The sequence below is a fragment of the Cottoperca gobio genome, chromosome 24, assembly GCF_900634415.1.
Source record: "Cottoperca gobio chromosome 24, fCotGob3.1, whole genome shotgun sequence".
Taxonomy (NCBI): domain Eukaryota; kingdom Metazoa; phylum Chordata; class Actinopteri; order Perciformes; family Bovichtidae; genus Cottoperca; species Cottoperca gobio.
The window spans coordinates 14,422,972-14,439,633 of NC_041378.1; the positions used below are offsets into that span (position 1 = coordinate 14,422,972).

The 16,662-nt window shown below is 41.3% G+C and overlaps 1 protein-coding gene across 1 annotated transcript; it reads right to left on the reverse strand.

Annotated features, from left to right (window-relative positions):
* Positions 1 to 5,235: 5,235 nt before the first annotated feature.
* Positions 5,236 to 16,268, reverse strand: opn8a (opsin 8, group member a). The gene is made up of 4 exons (XM_029425867.1): positions 16,241 to 16,268; positions 15,810 to 16,103; positions 12,537 to 12,862; positions 5,236 to 5,574 (listed from the first exon to the last, which is right to left on the reverse strand). The coding sequence occupies exons 1-4, from the start codon at positions 16,266 to 16,268 to the stop codon at positions 5,236 to 5,238; spliced, it is 987 nt and encodes a 328-aa protein (XP_029281727.1).
* Positions 16,269 to 16,662: the final 394 nt, after the last annotated feature.

A 16,662-nucleotide genomic window follows, 5' to 3' on the forward strand; every position in this document is an offset into this window, starting at 1 on the left:
TTCAAGTTTCAGTCCGGTTTTCAAATTCATCATAGTACAGAAACTGCACTTCAATTCCAAAAGTTTTAAATAACATAAAGAGGAATTCAGATGCTGGCTGTTGTAATGTTCTGGTGTTGCTCGACCTCTCCGCTGCGTTTGATACAGTTGATCATGGCACATTATTTGATCGACCAGACAACTGGGTAGGCGTGACTGGGACTGGAATTGACACCGTGATAATAGCAGGCTGTCAAAGTTTTAAAAGCTTTTCTGTGGCGAGAGTATGAAGTCATTTTCAAAAGATTAGAAAGTGTTAGTTATGGAGGTGTCAGGTGTTGATTGGAGTGTTGTTTGTCTGAAAAAAAAAAAGATGTCTAGCCAGAGGGGAAGGTGTCAAAATGATGTTAATACATTAATTTAACTTTGATGGATGTGGACCGAACATTATTCTGACAACATTGTGAATTTACTGGCTGGAGGTGTCATCTAAATACATCAATCCCTTCAGATTAAGGTCAAAACCCAGCACAGAATTGTCATGACTCTGGATTTGGGTACCTGTTTTATTTTGTAGAGTTCACCTCTCTTGTGTCATGTCTTGTGTTTACTTCCTGTCTTTGTGTGGTTTGTCTGCCCTGATTGTTTCCACTTGTTCCTACTCACCTCTTGTATAAATTGTCCTGTCTCCCCTTGTCTTGTGCCAATTCGTCTTGTTATATCCTTGTGAGATCATGTGCAACTACCAGTGTTCCATGAAGTGTGTTTTTCAGAGAAATTTGTATATCCTCCTTGTGAGTGTTTTGAGTTGTTATTTTGTTGTTTTTTGGAAGTAAAGTTTTGGTTTATTCTACACTTTACCCTTGTGTCTGGAGTCGTGCAATTGAGTCTTCCTTCCTTGTGTCCGAGTCGTAACAGAACGAACTGGCCAGAATGGACTCAGCCGACTCCAAAAAGCTTCAGGACGCTCTGTCACTCCGGGGCGTGATCCAGCAGCATGAGAATCAGCTGGTATCAGTCAGTCGAGGAATCCAGGACTTAGCAGACCGTCAAACAGAGTTCCAAGCCTCTGTTTTCTCTGAAGTACACCTCCTGACAACACAGATGCAACAGCTCCTCACTCGCCTGCAGACTGCTCCTCCAGTGACGTCACCCGCTGCAGGTTCCTCTTCTCCTGTCTTGGTTCCTGCTGCCCTGCGTTCCCCCGGCCCCTCGAGACCCCAGTTCCTGCATTTCCCTCAACCCTCGAGACCCCAGTTCCCGTGTTCCCCTTGACTCCCGAGACCCCCGTGCTCCCCCTCACTCTCGAAACCCCTGTGTTCCCCTTGATGCTCGAGACCCCCATGCTCCCCCTCACTCTCGAGATCCCCGTGTTGTTCCCCCCGACTGTCGAGACCCCAGTGACTCCGGCCCGGCCTCCAGAGTGGCACCGCCGGTCTTCAACCCGACTTCCTGAGCGGCTCCTCCGGCCCCCAGCCCGGCCTGTCCGCCGGCCTCCCGAGTGGCTTCGCCAGCTTCCAGCCCGGTCTTTCCACGGGCCTACTGAGCCATGTTGGCCCCTGGATATACTGTGTCATTTTAAAGTAAAACTTTTAGCAGCAGATTTTGTTTTTAGTTTTCCCCTCTCCTTTTCTCCGCCCTGTTTCTGACTGTAGGTGTGTTCGCACATGTGTGTGTGTCGGCAGTGAAGCCCCTGCCTTCGCGAAACTGAGCAGAGGAAAAACTGCGCAAAGCAAGCAACTTGTCTTTTTCTGAATTGTAGGCTTCATCAAAAAAGGCACCGCAGTGCACCTCGCCTACATTATGGGTATATTCATGTTTTTGTGCTAATTTTGTTTGATAACTGTATGTCTATGAAGCACGTATATAATCATAAAAGGCTGATTGTGAGAGTTCCCTGCTCACGATCAGGACTATGACAGAACGGAGACGAGCGATGAAGTTTTGACAACAGTTTATTTATAATTTACGTTCAGCCTTTTCAGGCACTCCACACACAATGTCCTCTCCGGATCGGTACGGCCCAACTCTGCTCAGCTTCCGAGATCTGAAGAGATCGGGTGTGTTCAGTGTGGTGTGGCCGTCAGCTCCACGTTGACGGGACCCAGCCTATTGCAAGAGACCAGAACCAGGCCATCACCATGCTTTTATTATGTGATTGATTACCTGATTCCGTTCAGCTGTCTGGCCTCCAACTGGGACACTCCCATCTCTCCCAGCAACCAGCGCCCGAACCACCCCCCACTGCCAAAGTGATATAACCCTCACCTACAATATGATTATGATCGAAAAGCTCCATTGTCAGAATCCACCCATGGTTGTTTTTAATAGTGTTTGTGTTTTCTCTTGTCATGGCTTTAACACTTTACAACTCCAGAGCCCTTTCCCCCCCTCTCGCCCCCCAGACAATGAGAACAATGAAAGAAGCTCCTCTATGCAGAGACTAATTAACATTCTGATGATCCTAGTGTTGTATTGAAAATGATAAATCTGAAGAAACCAGCGAGGTTTTAATTTTAAATACAGCAGACAACAGCTGTGATGTGAGTTGCTTATTCCTTAAGTTCTATTCTTTATTTTTTTTCAAGCCATATTATATATATCTCTTCACATCCCTGCACACACATGTGATTTGTTCATTTAACAGAAACAACCTTCCTTTTTTGCTCTGAGCTCCATCTCTTCATATGAATGTCCTTTTTAACCAACACCAACGGCAGTAAGAGAATAAGAGCAGCGAGGGCATCAGGTGAGGCTGTGAAACTGAAAACAATAATTATTGAAGGTGTTGACGATCTGACAGTGCTGCTAACTTTCCTTTGAAAGGAGCTACTAATGAGAAAAATTCAGTTATTTGTCGTAGTAACAAGCGTAATCATTTGTTCTGTATTTAAAGGTACCCTTTGATAACTTACATTTAGTGCTATCTAGCCATTCAGAGAGTTTTGATTTGTCTTGATTTTACTCGTCTGATATCTGAGATATTTGTCTGAGATTTATGCAGCCAACACAATACAATGGAGGTTATTGGAATCTGCTTTGTGGTGCTCAAAGAATTCAAATGTTAGCCTGATAGCGAGAATGAATTGACATTTCATTTTATTAACTCAGCATGACATCATGTTCATGTTGGCCAATTTCTTGTTGGGATGGGGGTTCTCTTGTTTGGTTTAGTTTTGAGGTAGCGGTTGCTAGGAGCAGTTATCTAAACAAAACCAGAGGAAAAAGCTGTCACCTGGCACATCACCAGACCTATTGAATCTCTGAACAAATATGAGGGTGTTGATTCAGAGAAGTCCGAAGCCAGGCTATAACCAGTCAGGTTTTTGTGTTTAGTGCAGAGAGATGTGAGTGAATTCTGTGACAATGCGAATGTAGCATTGGTTTTTCCTGGAGGACTAAATCAGATTTATTGTCACAACAGTTTATTTGGATTACAGAATTTATTATTCCAAACAATTTCAAACTTTCAAATAAAGAGTGGGTCTCAAATAATTGCAAATAATTGCCGTTTTATTGCCCTGTGGTATTTCTGCTCACAGTTTTACCGAGAACCGCTCATCCAAGCAGCTTCACACACTGCTGTTCCTTGGGCCCTGTGCAATACATGCGCCAATGGTGAAGTCAATCGAATGAAAGGGGTGTTGAGAAATGATGAAAGAAAACCCAGCTATTCCAGTCCAACCAATTATGAACAATAATGATCTAAGTTACGGGACACAAGCTCTGGAACACTGAATATGTGAATATATTGCCTTTTTCTTTAATACGATTTATGTATAGATACACACACACACACACACACACACACACATTTTTATGTTAAACAGATATGTGTTCAGGCCGTTGGTTTCACAGCATTACGGCGTTGTACATTTTTCATTTGATCCTAAATTGTGCAATATAAGACTATTTAGTTTGCACTGTGTAGAACCACGATCCGAACCATTCTTTAGCTATCTTTTTATTCTTTATTTTATTTTCCTTTATCATACGCACCAATGCTGCAATCTGTCCTTTTTCTCAACATCCAATTAACATAATCCGATAGACAAGCCAGTCCCTTGTGTCCAAATTCGTGTGGAAGAATCTTTTAATGTATAAGGCAGACTCCATCTGTGCTGCATTTTTTATGTGCACCAATAGCAGCATGATATAAATACAGGGCAATTATATATTTATGAAAGTTACAGGAGTTCAGGTTTTCTACTATTGTATGGCATAATTGTAACAGATAGACTGAAAGGCTAGTTGTAGCTTTATGAAAAGCTTTATGTCCAGAAGTCACCGATACTGTATGTGTTTGGTAAACACCATAATTGGGAGCATACTTCCATTTTCTGAGGCAGCCAGTTGACTTTGCATTCTGGAGAAACGAGGCACCACGTACACTATGCCATGGGGATTAGGAAACTTTCACATAGTTGATGGAAGACCAAGGGAAGGTAACATTCACAAACAATATTTCAGATCCTTTTTTTCTGTCTCTCATGCTAACTTGCTTATTTGTTCCCCCTGTTGTGTTTGAATTTGAATTCAAATACTGGTCAAGAGCAAGTTTTGTTTGAGGCTTCATGATATAGTGTTTTAATTAGTGAGCCTTAAAGGTGCTACAAGGTGGATTTTGATAGTTTGGATCGGACAAGCTTGATGTTTGCCTCTGTTTCAGATGCGTAGTGGATTTTCAATGAGGCGCGATTACATACAAGTCAATGCAAAGAAACAAAACAAACTAGTCTGCCCGAGTTCAAATGTTTAAACTTGGCACCCAAAACTGTGCGACCAAAGGTCAGTAATGTACAGCGACAGAACGAAAAGGTTGAGGGCTTGGAGAAAAATGAGCATTGTACTGCATGGTAAGTTCTGAAAATATGTATTTGTTGCTTGATTCCAGCTATCATTTGTACTGTAAGACAAACTAAGTTAGCACTAATGTTAGCGTTTAAGGGCAAATATCTACCTCAATGTTTTTCTGAGTCAAAATACATTTTCTGAGTTGCAAAATACATTCTAGCAGCCGTATTCATGTAGGTAAAAATTTGCTTTGCGTTTGGTCTGACCACACCTTTCCAGTCTCCTTATCTAAGCTAACTGGCAGCTTATTCTATCTACATATTTACCATAGACATAAGAGTATAATTCTCATAGCACTTGCAAAAAAGAAAATAAGGGAATTTTCCAAAACGCTAAACCATACTCCTTTAATGACAAGTTAAGGAAAATTATCAAATAAAAATGTTGTCTGCCAGGATGATCTCACATTAGACCCACACAGGTTTCAACAGTCCCATTTTCAAAAATGGTGGAGTCAGAAACTTTGACCATTTGGTTTTCAAGCTTCCCAGGTGAATTGGTCCGGGGAGGACAGCAACACATCAGTCTCTGGAGGTTCAGGAGCTCGTGCCAGGAGGTACGCTGGAAGATGAAGTATATGAAAGGGTTGTATACAGTGGAGCTCTTAGCAAAGAGGCATGGTAACAGGCTGACGAATGGAGTCATGTGGCCCTGCTCCCGCGAGTGAAACATGCTCCAGAAGCTCACAGCAACGTATGGGGTCCAGGCAATACAAAACCCTGAACTGATCATCAAAGCCATCTGGAATAAGAAAAACAGTTGAAAGAAGACAAGAGGTGCAGGGAGGAATAGAGAGAATAAAACAAGGAGGTTCAGTAAATAAGGAGAGGGAGAAATTGTTTTAAAACTAACTTATTACTTATTTGCTCTCTTGCTCAGAGTTACATAAGATCAAAACTGCTTTCATGTATGTACAGTAGCCTACTTATGAAGCTACAACCAGCTGCCAGCTAACTTAGTTTAGTGCATAGACTGGAAACAGGAGCTGACAGCTAGCCTAGGTAACAAAAAACGCCTTTCAACATTACGTTGCTTTTTCAGCAAGAAAGCAAATAACAGTATTCCTGAAAAATTAGAAACTAACACTTAAATTATTAGTTTCAAGCACTGGTGAAATGAAGGTGGTTGATGACAAAAATGAAATGCTGTAAAGCTTGATGGCAACAAAGTGGCATCAACATGAAGGTTACTGTGTCACATCGAAGAAAAACGCACTGCTGGGATTCATTGTGTTACCATGGCTACGAGGATAAGACAAAACTGCTGGCCATCATTCTGGCAGGTAATTGACAAAGATAAAGTCAAGTGAAATGAGTTGTGAGGCATTTGACTCTCTGTCATATTAATTAAAGGGTAAAGGGTAAATGATTTGTGATGAGCAAGAAGACGCAGGTTTATTCACAGTCCCATCAGACAACCATTATATGTGAAACATACCTCAAGAGTTTATTTGAACTTTTAGAAACTAAATGTCATTCAAATAAAAAGACAATACTTAAAAAAAAGGATTCTGTTATCCACCTAAGAATTGCACACAGTGTAGTACTGTCCACGTGCTGTTAAATACCTTCCAGGTGGTACTGGGAGAAGTGTGGTGTAAATAGTCCTGCTAAGAGCAGAGTGAAAAAGTACATTTATAGAACAGGTGATACACTATTAAGGGGTCTGGGGGAAAAAAGTAGAAATGTGGGCAATCAAGCAAGACTGATGAGGAGAACTAAGTTAAAGTGAATGTTACAGGTACAAACATGCACACAAACACACTCACTCAGACTGACGCTCAACAGCCATCTCCGCAGCGCATCTATTGTACACAATTAAATCAGTTGCTTTCACAGGAACCCGACTGTGTAAAAGTGATGACCAGACGCCAACCCTGCACGCTCTGAGCACAATCTTCTTCTGAACTTTATCAATCCCTCAACAATTTGCGATTAAAGATTAACAAACAGAATTACACTGAAAATGAAAAATTATCTTTTGGTGCTATTTCATATTCTGCAGCAAAAACACTTTCAAAACCAACACACTTCGACACACTCATAAATATGCACTTGCACACACAAGTAAATGCACACATGTGGACATGTAATTAAATGCTTGGATAAGGCGCACTCTGGGTGCACCGCCGATCCCTTCACACTGAAGTTGAATCACATTTCAAGGAAGGGATGAGGGAGGGATTACTCTATGTAATGTCTTTCTTTACCTATAATGGGGTGATTTATATTTAGTAGAAGAGTGTTTGTAATTAATATTGGGGAAATCTATAATAGACACTTTTTTCCACCTTGTTAGGGGTGTGATATATCTGTTTATAAAACGGACATGTCAAATCAAGCAATCTGATTGGTTCTTAGCCGTGATATAATGAGCGTATATCACGGGTAGAATTGTAGTTTTCACAACAAGTCAGTATCCCTCCGAGTCTGAGAAAAAACTACAACCGTTACAGCTGTTAAATTATGTCCGTTAAGAAACAAACTTACAAAGCTTTACTATGTAAATAAGAACAGAGTTCCATTTGTTCGGTTGCTTTTATTATAAATAATATCAGCGTGAAATGACAATAATCAAACACGTACTATACAGGCTGAAACACAGATGTGTTTACAGTTCAATCTGGTTCCGGGTTCCGGTCGCGCATGCGCCAATACAAGGGACCGTCCATTTAGTATAGTACATTGTTCTCTACTCTGGAGGAGTGGATTGATCAGTGCCTATCTCCAAAGAAAAAAGCCCCTAAAAGACGACATGCAGAGCTACGTGAAGAGCAGGTAGACCAAATGGAAAAAAACGAAATGAACAGAACACCGCGCTAGCTGTTAGCGCGCTAGCTGTTAGCACTATGTTTTGTGCAGAAGGCAACGGAGGGACTATTTTATTTTGAACATCATTATTTAATAATAAAAACTATTTAAATTGGAGTGTGTATTTTTCTTTCATATTGCCACACTTGGTAACCGTTTTATAAAAGCAATAGCTCACTTCAGACCATGATATATGCTCATTATATCACAGCTTCGCGTCGGGCCGAACCACGCCCCTTAACTGTGATATAATGAGCATATACCACGGCCTGTCGTGAGCTATTGCTGAAATATATCAGGGGTCGGAGCTCTTTCGATGACAAGATATGGCTCGCAGACAATTTTGAGCTGACATTTTTAACATGATTAACAAGTAATATATAATTATACTGTGTCATTTAAAGTAAAACATTTAGCAGCGGATTTTGTTTTAGTTCTCCCCTCTCCTTTCCTCCGCTCCGTCTCTGACTGTAACTATGTGCGCACGTGTGTGTGTGTGTGTGTGTGCGTGTGTGTGTATGTGTGTGTGTAGGGGGCGGAGCCCTGCCCTTCGCGAAACAGCAGAAGAGAAACTGCGCAAAGCAAGCAGTAGACCAGGGGTGTCAAACTCAATCACAGAGAGGGCCAACATTAAGGCATCATTTCGGGGGTGAAGCTTGGAAACTGCAGCGCCCACAGAGTCACACTTTGCCTTGAGTGTGTCATTACACTGGAGGTCAATCAGCTCCATTTGGATGTTCACATGTGCTGTTTCCACGTCAACTGCAAACGGATTGCTGAGCAGTTCATGTGCAGTCGGGAACACAGCGGTAGAGATGTTTGTCAGTGTTTGGAAACACGCAGTCACCAAAGTTTCCTTAATGCATCTGAGTCTCCCACAGGCAGCTCGGCTTGGAAAGCTCTCACTGCATCATGCATGTCCGTGATCACACGGCCCTGAAGCTGCAGGTATAACAGTGAGATGCTTCGTTATGTCGCACAAACAGTCCAGCTCACATGCCACTTTTCGTCCCAGAGATCTGTGGTGTGTTTCCCTTTGCTTCCAAAAACGGCCAGATTTCCTCACGCAACTTGAAAAATCTATTCAGCACTTTCTTAAAACTCAATATTATTAAATATATGGCTCTCAAGGAAATACATTAACAAATATTTGGCTTTTATGGCTCTCCATGCCAAAAAGGTTCCCGACCCCTGGTATATATCTTTCTTTTATTATCAAGAAATCCCATGAAAAGACCAAAACCAGCACTTTATATATTAACTAAATAAGTATTACATATGTAGCCATATCTGGATGTAACTTATACTCTGTGCCATAGACCTCTGTTGTAAATCAAAAAGACCTAAATGAGACAACTCATTGCACTGATTGTTCTTACATAATGCATTATTCACATGCTTTTTATTTTGCCATAATTATTAACTAGAGCAGTCAATGTGTATTAAAGGTGAATTTTTGTGGTTGTTTTGTCCCTTTTCATAGTTATTGTTAGTCACTTTGTGGAATCTTTGTAGTCATTTTATGTTTATTTGTGCTGATTTTAGGTCTCTTCGTGGTTGGTATGTGTCTTTGAGGGACATTTTGTAGGTAAAGGCCAGCACGGGTGGGGGGGCCTGACACTTTTTGGCCTGTGCCCGGTAGACCCATTCAGTAATCCATCCATGGTGGAAGAGGTTATGTTGATTCACATTAACAATTTTCATTCCACAGTAGCTTGGACCGGTAATGTCGTGATCAATACAGACATGTGATGCAGAGAAGATGTCTTGCTTGCGTTTACTTCAATCTGAACAGTCTGCTGGTAATTACATACTTCATCACTAATTTAGAGCGCAGTATGAGGGGCCCCCAGGGACAATATTCAGAAATACCACTCATATAAATATATGTTCTATGTTCTATATATGTATATGACACATTTTCACACACACTTTCACACACACACACACACACACACACACACACACACACACACACACACACACACACACACACACACACACACAAACACACACACACACACACACACACAAATTCAATCATATACACATATGAAATGCTCTCACATACACATATCAGAATCTTTTTTATTGCCGTGGTGCGTAGGTGCTAATCATATGAAGTGCTAATCATATGAAATGCTCTCACATATGAAATGCTCTCACATACACATATGAAATGCTCTCACATATGAAATGCTCTCACATACACATATGAAATGCTCTCACATATGAAATGCTCTCACATACACATATGAAATGCTCTCACATACACATATGAAATGCTCACACATACACATATGAAATGCTCTCACATACACATGTGAAATGTGATGGCTGTAATTGTAGCAAAAGGTGGCTCTACAAAGTATTAAATCAGGGGACTGATGACTTTTCCAACCCTGTTATTCTAGTTTTTCATTTTCTATTAATTTTCAGAACTGTTGACTCTTTTTTCATTAGTTTGATGTTGTAAGGCTACATTTGTAAATAAAGTATTTTTTTAAATGGGTTTTGATTTCAGGCTGTACGGCAAATAAAGTAACAATTTCAAAGGGGTATGATGACTTTCTATAGGCACTGTATATTCTTTTTTATATCCAGACAATCAAAAGGCAGTTTCAGTGGTGTCTTGCTGAGCTGAGCTGGCTGAGCAGTAGGGAAAATATAAAGTAATGTCGGCCGCATACTTTGAGCATCCTTTCGCAGCGGCCTTCACATGCAAAGCTTTAATTTATTGTTAATTTGTCTTGGTTGTGTGCCGAGAGAGGAGGGGTGTCAGGAGTCGAGGAGATTATTTACACAAACTAAATTTACTTTGCCAATGTTGTCAGAACGATCCAGCTTATTCAAAAAATCACTATGTCAACGTTGTTCAAATAGATCTGTACGCCTGTCAAATACTACCCTTTCCCCGATAGAGCCTGCACATTGCTTTAGTTATTGACAAATGATTTAACGCCATGGTGGGATGTGATGATTACAAATATTCAAATTAGCATAAAGCACACTGAAGATCTACAGTATTTTCAAAATATGCCTCCCTAGACAGCAGATACAAAAGGAAGAAACAGGCAGGGCTGTTGCTGATACGTTTTCCCTGCTAGAATATGGATTTACATGCCCAGAAGAGATATATCATAAAAATATGTTATTTAATGCATTTGTACTTGTGACATCAGTTTTCATTTTTAAAAGTGATCAGGATGGGTAAGATGCAATCAAATGGAAATCTCAACAGGACCAGAACAATGTTTCTTTTTGCTGATAATGTTATTTTATTTAGGTTGGTACAAATATCAAGGAAAAAAGCAAAGTGAAAGTATTTCAGTTGGGGTTTCATTCCTATTTATGTTTGCTTCGGTTTTAGCATTTATTCTTATGCTGTGCATTTACCTAATTGAATTGCATCTCTTTCCCTGGCCTCTGTAAATCATGTACTGATTTGAAAAACGCTATATTATTTGTTGCTTAGATTATGTGTAAGAATAAAGGTCCATATTGTAACACACTGTTACGGCCACGGCCTTAGTTATCTGCTGGGGATTACTTTGTGGATGCATGCACCTTGTGTCCCTATTTAGGTATGCAGATTTGGATGTGTGACCGCCGCCCGTTTGATTGGCTGCGACGACACCTCCTCCTCCCACCTTGATGAAGACCGGCTGTGATTGGTGTGCACCTGTTCCGGCTCTCCAATCAGAGGCGCACTGGAGAGACCGGTGGATTCAAATGCCAGGCCAGCTCGACAGTCGGGGCTGCTGGTGTTGTCAGCCTACGCATATGCATTTTTGTTTGGTCCGAGACTGTCGCGCTCTCATAGAGTACATTGAATGTTGCATATTGTGTTTCGTGTTCCGTGCATGCTGTCCGCGTTGTTTAGGTGAGACAGTTTGATCGTCAGCCTGTAGAACAAGCTGTTTAGGGTTATTTGTTAAGCATGCTAGGTGCTCCGGTGCTGTTATGCCTTTTTGTTTGTATTTTGTGTTAATCCAGTTTTCACCCCGAGCTTGTTTTAGAATTGTTTAGGTTGGGGTTTATTTTTGTTAGTTGGCTTTGACGCCTTATGCTCTTATGTTAAGAGCCCTCCTTTTGTTCTTTGTGGTGTCGTTAAAAGCAATTGTTTGTCAAATTGTCCACCATATTTAATAAATATATCTTATTTTGCCATCAACATCTGGTGTATGTTACTCCCTTCTCCCTCGCCGAGCCGGGGTCGTAACATGCATGGGGGCTCGTCCGGGATAAATTAACAGGTTCCCAAGAAAAATATGTTTTTTTATTGATAGTGGATTATTTAAAAATTCATTTGTTTAGGAAATGGTGCCGTTCGACGTCGAGTCATTTTTGGCCGATCCCTCTGTGGATAAAATCGACGCCTGTCGTAAAAATGACCTGGTGAAAGTTGCGAACTACTTCAGTGTCACATATGCTAAATCGATCCTGAAGAGAGAGTTTAAAGCTCTAGTGGTGAGTGAGTTGGTGGCACAGGGGATTATTGTTGTGTTACCAGTACGGTCAGAGCCTGCTGTGCTTGATGAAACACTGAGTGAGAAGTTAACTGCTGAAGCGGTGGTGAATGTTGATGGCGAGGTAGAAAAAAAGCAATTGTTTGTCAAATTGTCCACCATATTTAATAAATATATCTTATTTTGCCATCAACATCTGGTGTATGTTACTCCCTTTTCCCTCGGCGAGCCGGGGTCGCAACACACATGCATCCATTGTCTTAGTTACAGTTAAGGCCTATGGCATTTTTACTACTATCCAGATTTCGCATGTTTCATTATGTTGTGTTGAGATTTCTTGTCTCATGACTCATTGTCATCATCCAGTCAGTGAAAAAAAACTGAAGGGACAGAGTCAATACAGCATTGATCATCTTATACTTACAAGAGTTATTTTCTTTTCAACATTGCCATATTGAAAATCATTGCTCTGGATGGATTGGTAGGCCCTGTGCAGCTTCCAGGCAATACCAAAGTAGGTGAAGAGGATGACCAGACAGGGGAGGAATGTGCAGAGTACAGACAGAATCATGATGAAGGTGGAGTGGTTCAGGGACTCCCCATAGCCGGTCCAGTCTACGGAGCAGGCGAGTCCAAACGGCTCCGGCCCATAGCTGCCCCAGCCCAGCAGGGGAAACAAGGCCCACAGGCTGGCATACAGCCAGATCGCACTGATCACAATACTGATGGTTCTCCTTTGGAATTTGACACCTGTGCAGAAAAATATTTTTAATTCAGTTTAGCAATGAGGACTCAGGTACATGCTGAAGTGAAGACACTGCGAAACCATTTACTCTAGAAGCTCATGGTGGTTTTGTATGCACTTCTATGTCCAGTGCTAAACTCTTCAGGAATATCCTAATTGAAGGTCTGGGAACATTATTTGGTTGGTGACATATTTCACAGACAGGGCGAAATTGCCAAAATGGCCACGCCCATTTTGGGCGTTTTGTATCGGAGGTGATGACAATTCTTATGTTTGAGGAGTTTTACCTTGCTCAGGACAACAGTCGTGAATTAGACCAGCTAGTAGAGGGCATGGAAAATAAAATGCAGCAAGCACTAGATGTTGATCATGAAGTGTTCAAACAGATTTGGGAACAAAGCAAAGAAAAATGCAGACTTAAAGAAATTCTTCACCGAGTGGAAAGAAACAGCCAGTATCAGTAATGAGAATGTAAACTACTGGAGCTTGTTTTTAGATGAGCTATATCCAATCCTGAGAGATTTGACAATGCAAGGTACAAACGGAAGTATAGTGTCATTGTGTATGTAGTTTGTAAGCTCGTCACATGCTAAATACAGTTTTAGCATGATTTGGCCATTGCGCAAATTTTGAGTGGTCAATCAACCTCCTAGGTCAAACGGTCACGGAGATACAGCTTTGGCAATATATTGGACCGTGCCCAATTTCGCCCTGTCTGTGAAATATGTCACCAACCAAATAATGTTCCCAGACCTTCAATTAGTACATTCCTGAAGAGTTTAGCTCTGGACATATAAGTGCATACAAAACCACCATGAGCTACTCTAGTAATTATAGTTCATGGCATAGGTTCTGCATAATGAGAATTCTGGAAGAGATAATCCACACAAACATTAGAACATTAGGTCTTGGTTAAAACAACAATGGCAAAAGCTAAGCACATGTTGAGGAGGTTGTTGGGATGGTGGAGGGAGCTGGGGCAGTAAATGGAGTTGGCATGTGCATAATAGCAGTGACAAGTGTGAGACGGGGAGGTGATTATTGCCCTATTGCCAGACCGAGAATGTCCATATTAGATGATTAATTCTGGAATACTAATCTAATGCCAAAGTTAGGGAAAGATCATGTTTATGGCAAATACATAATAATTTAGCTACAGCTAGGGTAAGGACTGGTTAAGGTTAGTGAATGATTATCTAACTAAAATGGCCAAACAGCATGAATGTCACTAGAGTTACATTCAGAGTTAATAGCCCTCTGGTAAACAGCTGATTACTGAGTCAGTGATTGTAAAGCATGAATGAAACAGCTGATCAATCAGCTAATGCTAAGTGTGACGATAACGCTCTGCGGTGTTTATTTGACTTTTTCTGTAGTACTCTCCTAAATTCACCAGAAGTTAGCTTTAGATAATGCCTCATTTGCATATTTAAACATAACATTTCAGAAAACCTTTGTCTTAATGTAAAACTTCAACTGGAGCAGTTTCATGTTGATATCTATTAGTTAATTTGTTTTACGCCTTCTGCTAATGTCAGCCAGCATGGCTGCTGCATCGCAGAGGGTTAAACTATTAGAGAGATGGAGAGAAAATGTAACTAATAGTTTAACGTAGCCTTCTGCTAACCATTGTCAGCAGAAGCTAATTACTGTTTGTCTTCCTTTTTTGGGTTGATTTGTAGTATAGGCAGTTGTTGCCAATGCTGGAATTGCAGGACAGTTATAGGCATCCACAGATTTACACGCCCTCATTTTGTCTTTACTATACACGCTTGGTCAGACTATTGAGTCAGCGTGTACGGGTTGGCCAATCTCTTCCTGCTTTCTAAAGTAAAACTCGTGGCCCCGGAGAGTGAGTGACCGCACATATTCAGAGAAACTCATATTTTCTTCCGCCATTGTTGAAATACAAGCCAACAAAACGTTTTCAGCTAATTGTTCTGCTTGCAGTATTTGAATGAGGATGTGCTATAGTGTACTTGTGGTTGGCTAACCGCAGAAAGAAACATCTTTTTTTAAAATTATGTTATGATCCTTTCACATTTGTATGCTGTACTTCTCCACCCAGACTAATACAGCAATGTGGGCTGTTCCAACATTCAGAGGTTGTGAGGCTACATGTCTAACTGGACTTCTGCTAGACATGAAGGTTTCATTCCTAAGCCTTTGAACAGACTGAACAAATACTATTCTATGTGTGTACAGAGCTTTCTCTGTAAGAGTTAAGCGACATGGTGGCGTAGCCAACAGTGTGTTAAGCTCCCTTCACATGACAGGAAATGTTCTTTGCGCTCATCGCGAGGTTGGGCGCAGAGCCTTGCGGTTAAGTCGGCTAGTTAGTTTTGTTTCTATGGTTACCATCGGGCGGCACCGCTCTCGCCATTGGAAAACAACAGCACAGCCAGAGCGGGTTTACCACTGATCATGTGAAAGCAGCTTTAGTGTGTGTGTGAATGTATATTGCTCCTGATGAGCTGGTGGCCCTTTGTATGGCAGCCTATCCCACCAGTATATGAATGTTTGTGTGAATGGGTGGATGCTGACTTGTGTTGTAAAAGCGCTTTGAGTGGTCGCAAAGACAAGAAAAGCGCTTTATAAATGCAGTCCATGTATCATATAGTGCTTCAGAAGGTTTTGTGGGTGTTTATGAGTTTAGTCATAAAACATTATAAATGCCCCTATAATACACCGTAGATGTGGTAAATGTGTTACCTTTATTACTATTGGTATTCTGTTTAAATAATTTGTAATGCATACATTTTGAACTAAGATTTTTTGTTGTACTTGTTTCAAGCTGTATTTCTATTCCTGTGTATTTATATTGAGAGCAACAAAAAACGGAAGTCATGTCCCTTCTATGCGTTTACATAAAGCTGATTCTGATTTATGCCAAGTGGCATTAATTACAAACTGCTGTGATCTTCTAATAAATGATATGTGAGATAATGTCACCTATCTGGGGGGGACTTCCTGCTACCAGGTACCTGACCATCCCCATTACAGCCAGAGTCATAATGCTGGTTATGCTGAAGATCATGCCCATTAGGCCGTAGTAGAGGCAAGATGTGTCGCCTCCAATCCAAGCATGGTTAAAAGCTGAAGCAATTGACAGAGGATACATGCTGAGGGCCATGCCGATGTCTGTTACAGCCAAGTTCACTGTCAGCAGCTCGGGAGCTTTAAGCAGAGCGGGACGACAAGCTGCGCTGACCAGCACCGCCGCATTCCCAAAGAGAGACAGGATAGCTGCAGTAGAGAATAGGACACAGACACAAGGAAAAAGGCATCTCAAAACAACATTTTGATACTTAAAGGCAGTGGCGGGCCGTGCATTTCCCACCTAGGCCTTCAGTGATGTCCTACACAGTCCTACCTGAATTTACCTGAAATTATTCCACCTATTAATACCATCATTATGACGCCATGGCTCTAGAAACTATACATTTAGACCGAAACGCAGTATAACCGGGCGTTGCATCACCTTACACGTACTTACTCGTACACCTGCTAGCTGGCCCCGGCGTCGCCAACTCAAAATCTGATTGGTTAACGCCACAGTTTTGTTCCGTTCACTTTAAGCGACAGGCGCCCGCACTGTTGATTCTGAAGGCCTAAGGACAGATTTCTTGGACCCTGGCAACACATTATGGCTGAAATATGATTGGATAAAAACTCTAACATAAAGGCCAGCCCTCCAAATCTCGATCTGAGACTGGAAGCAGCGCAACCAAGAGGAAAGCTATGAAATGAAGAGAATAGATTATGGGGAATAATTTAATACATATTTGTGGAAAAAATATATCAA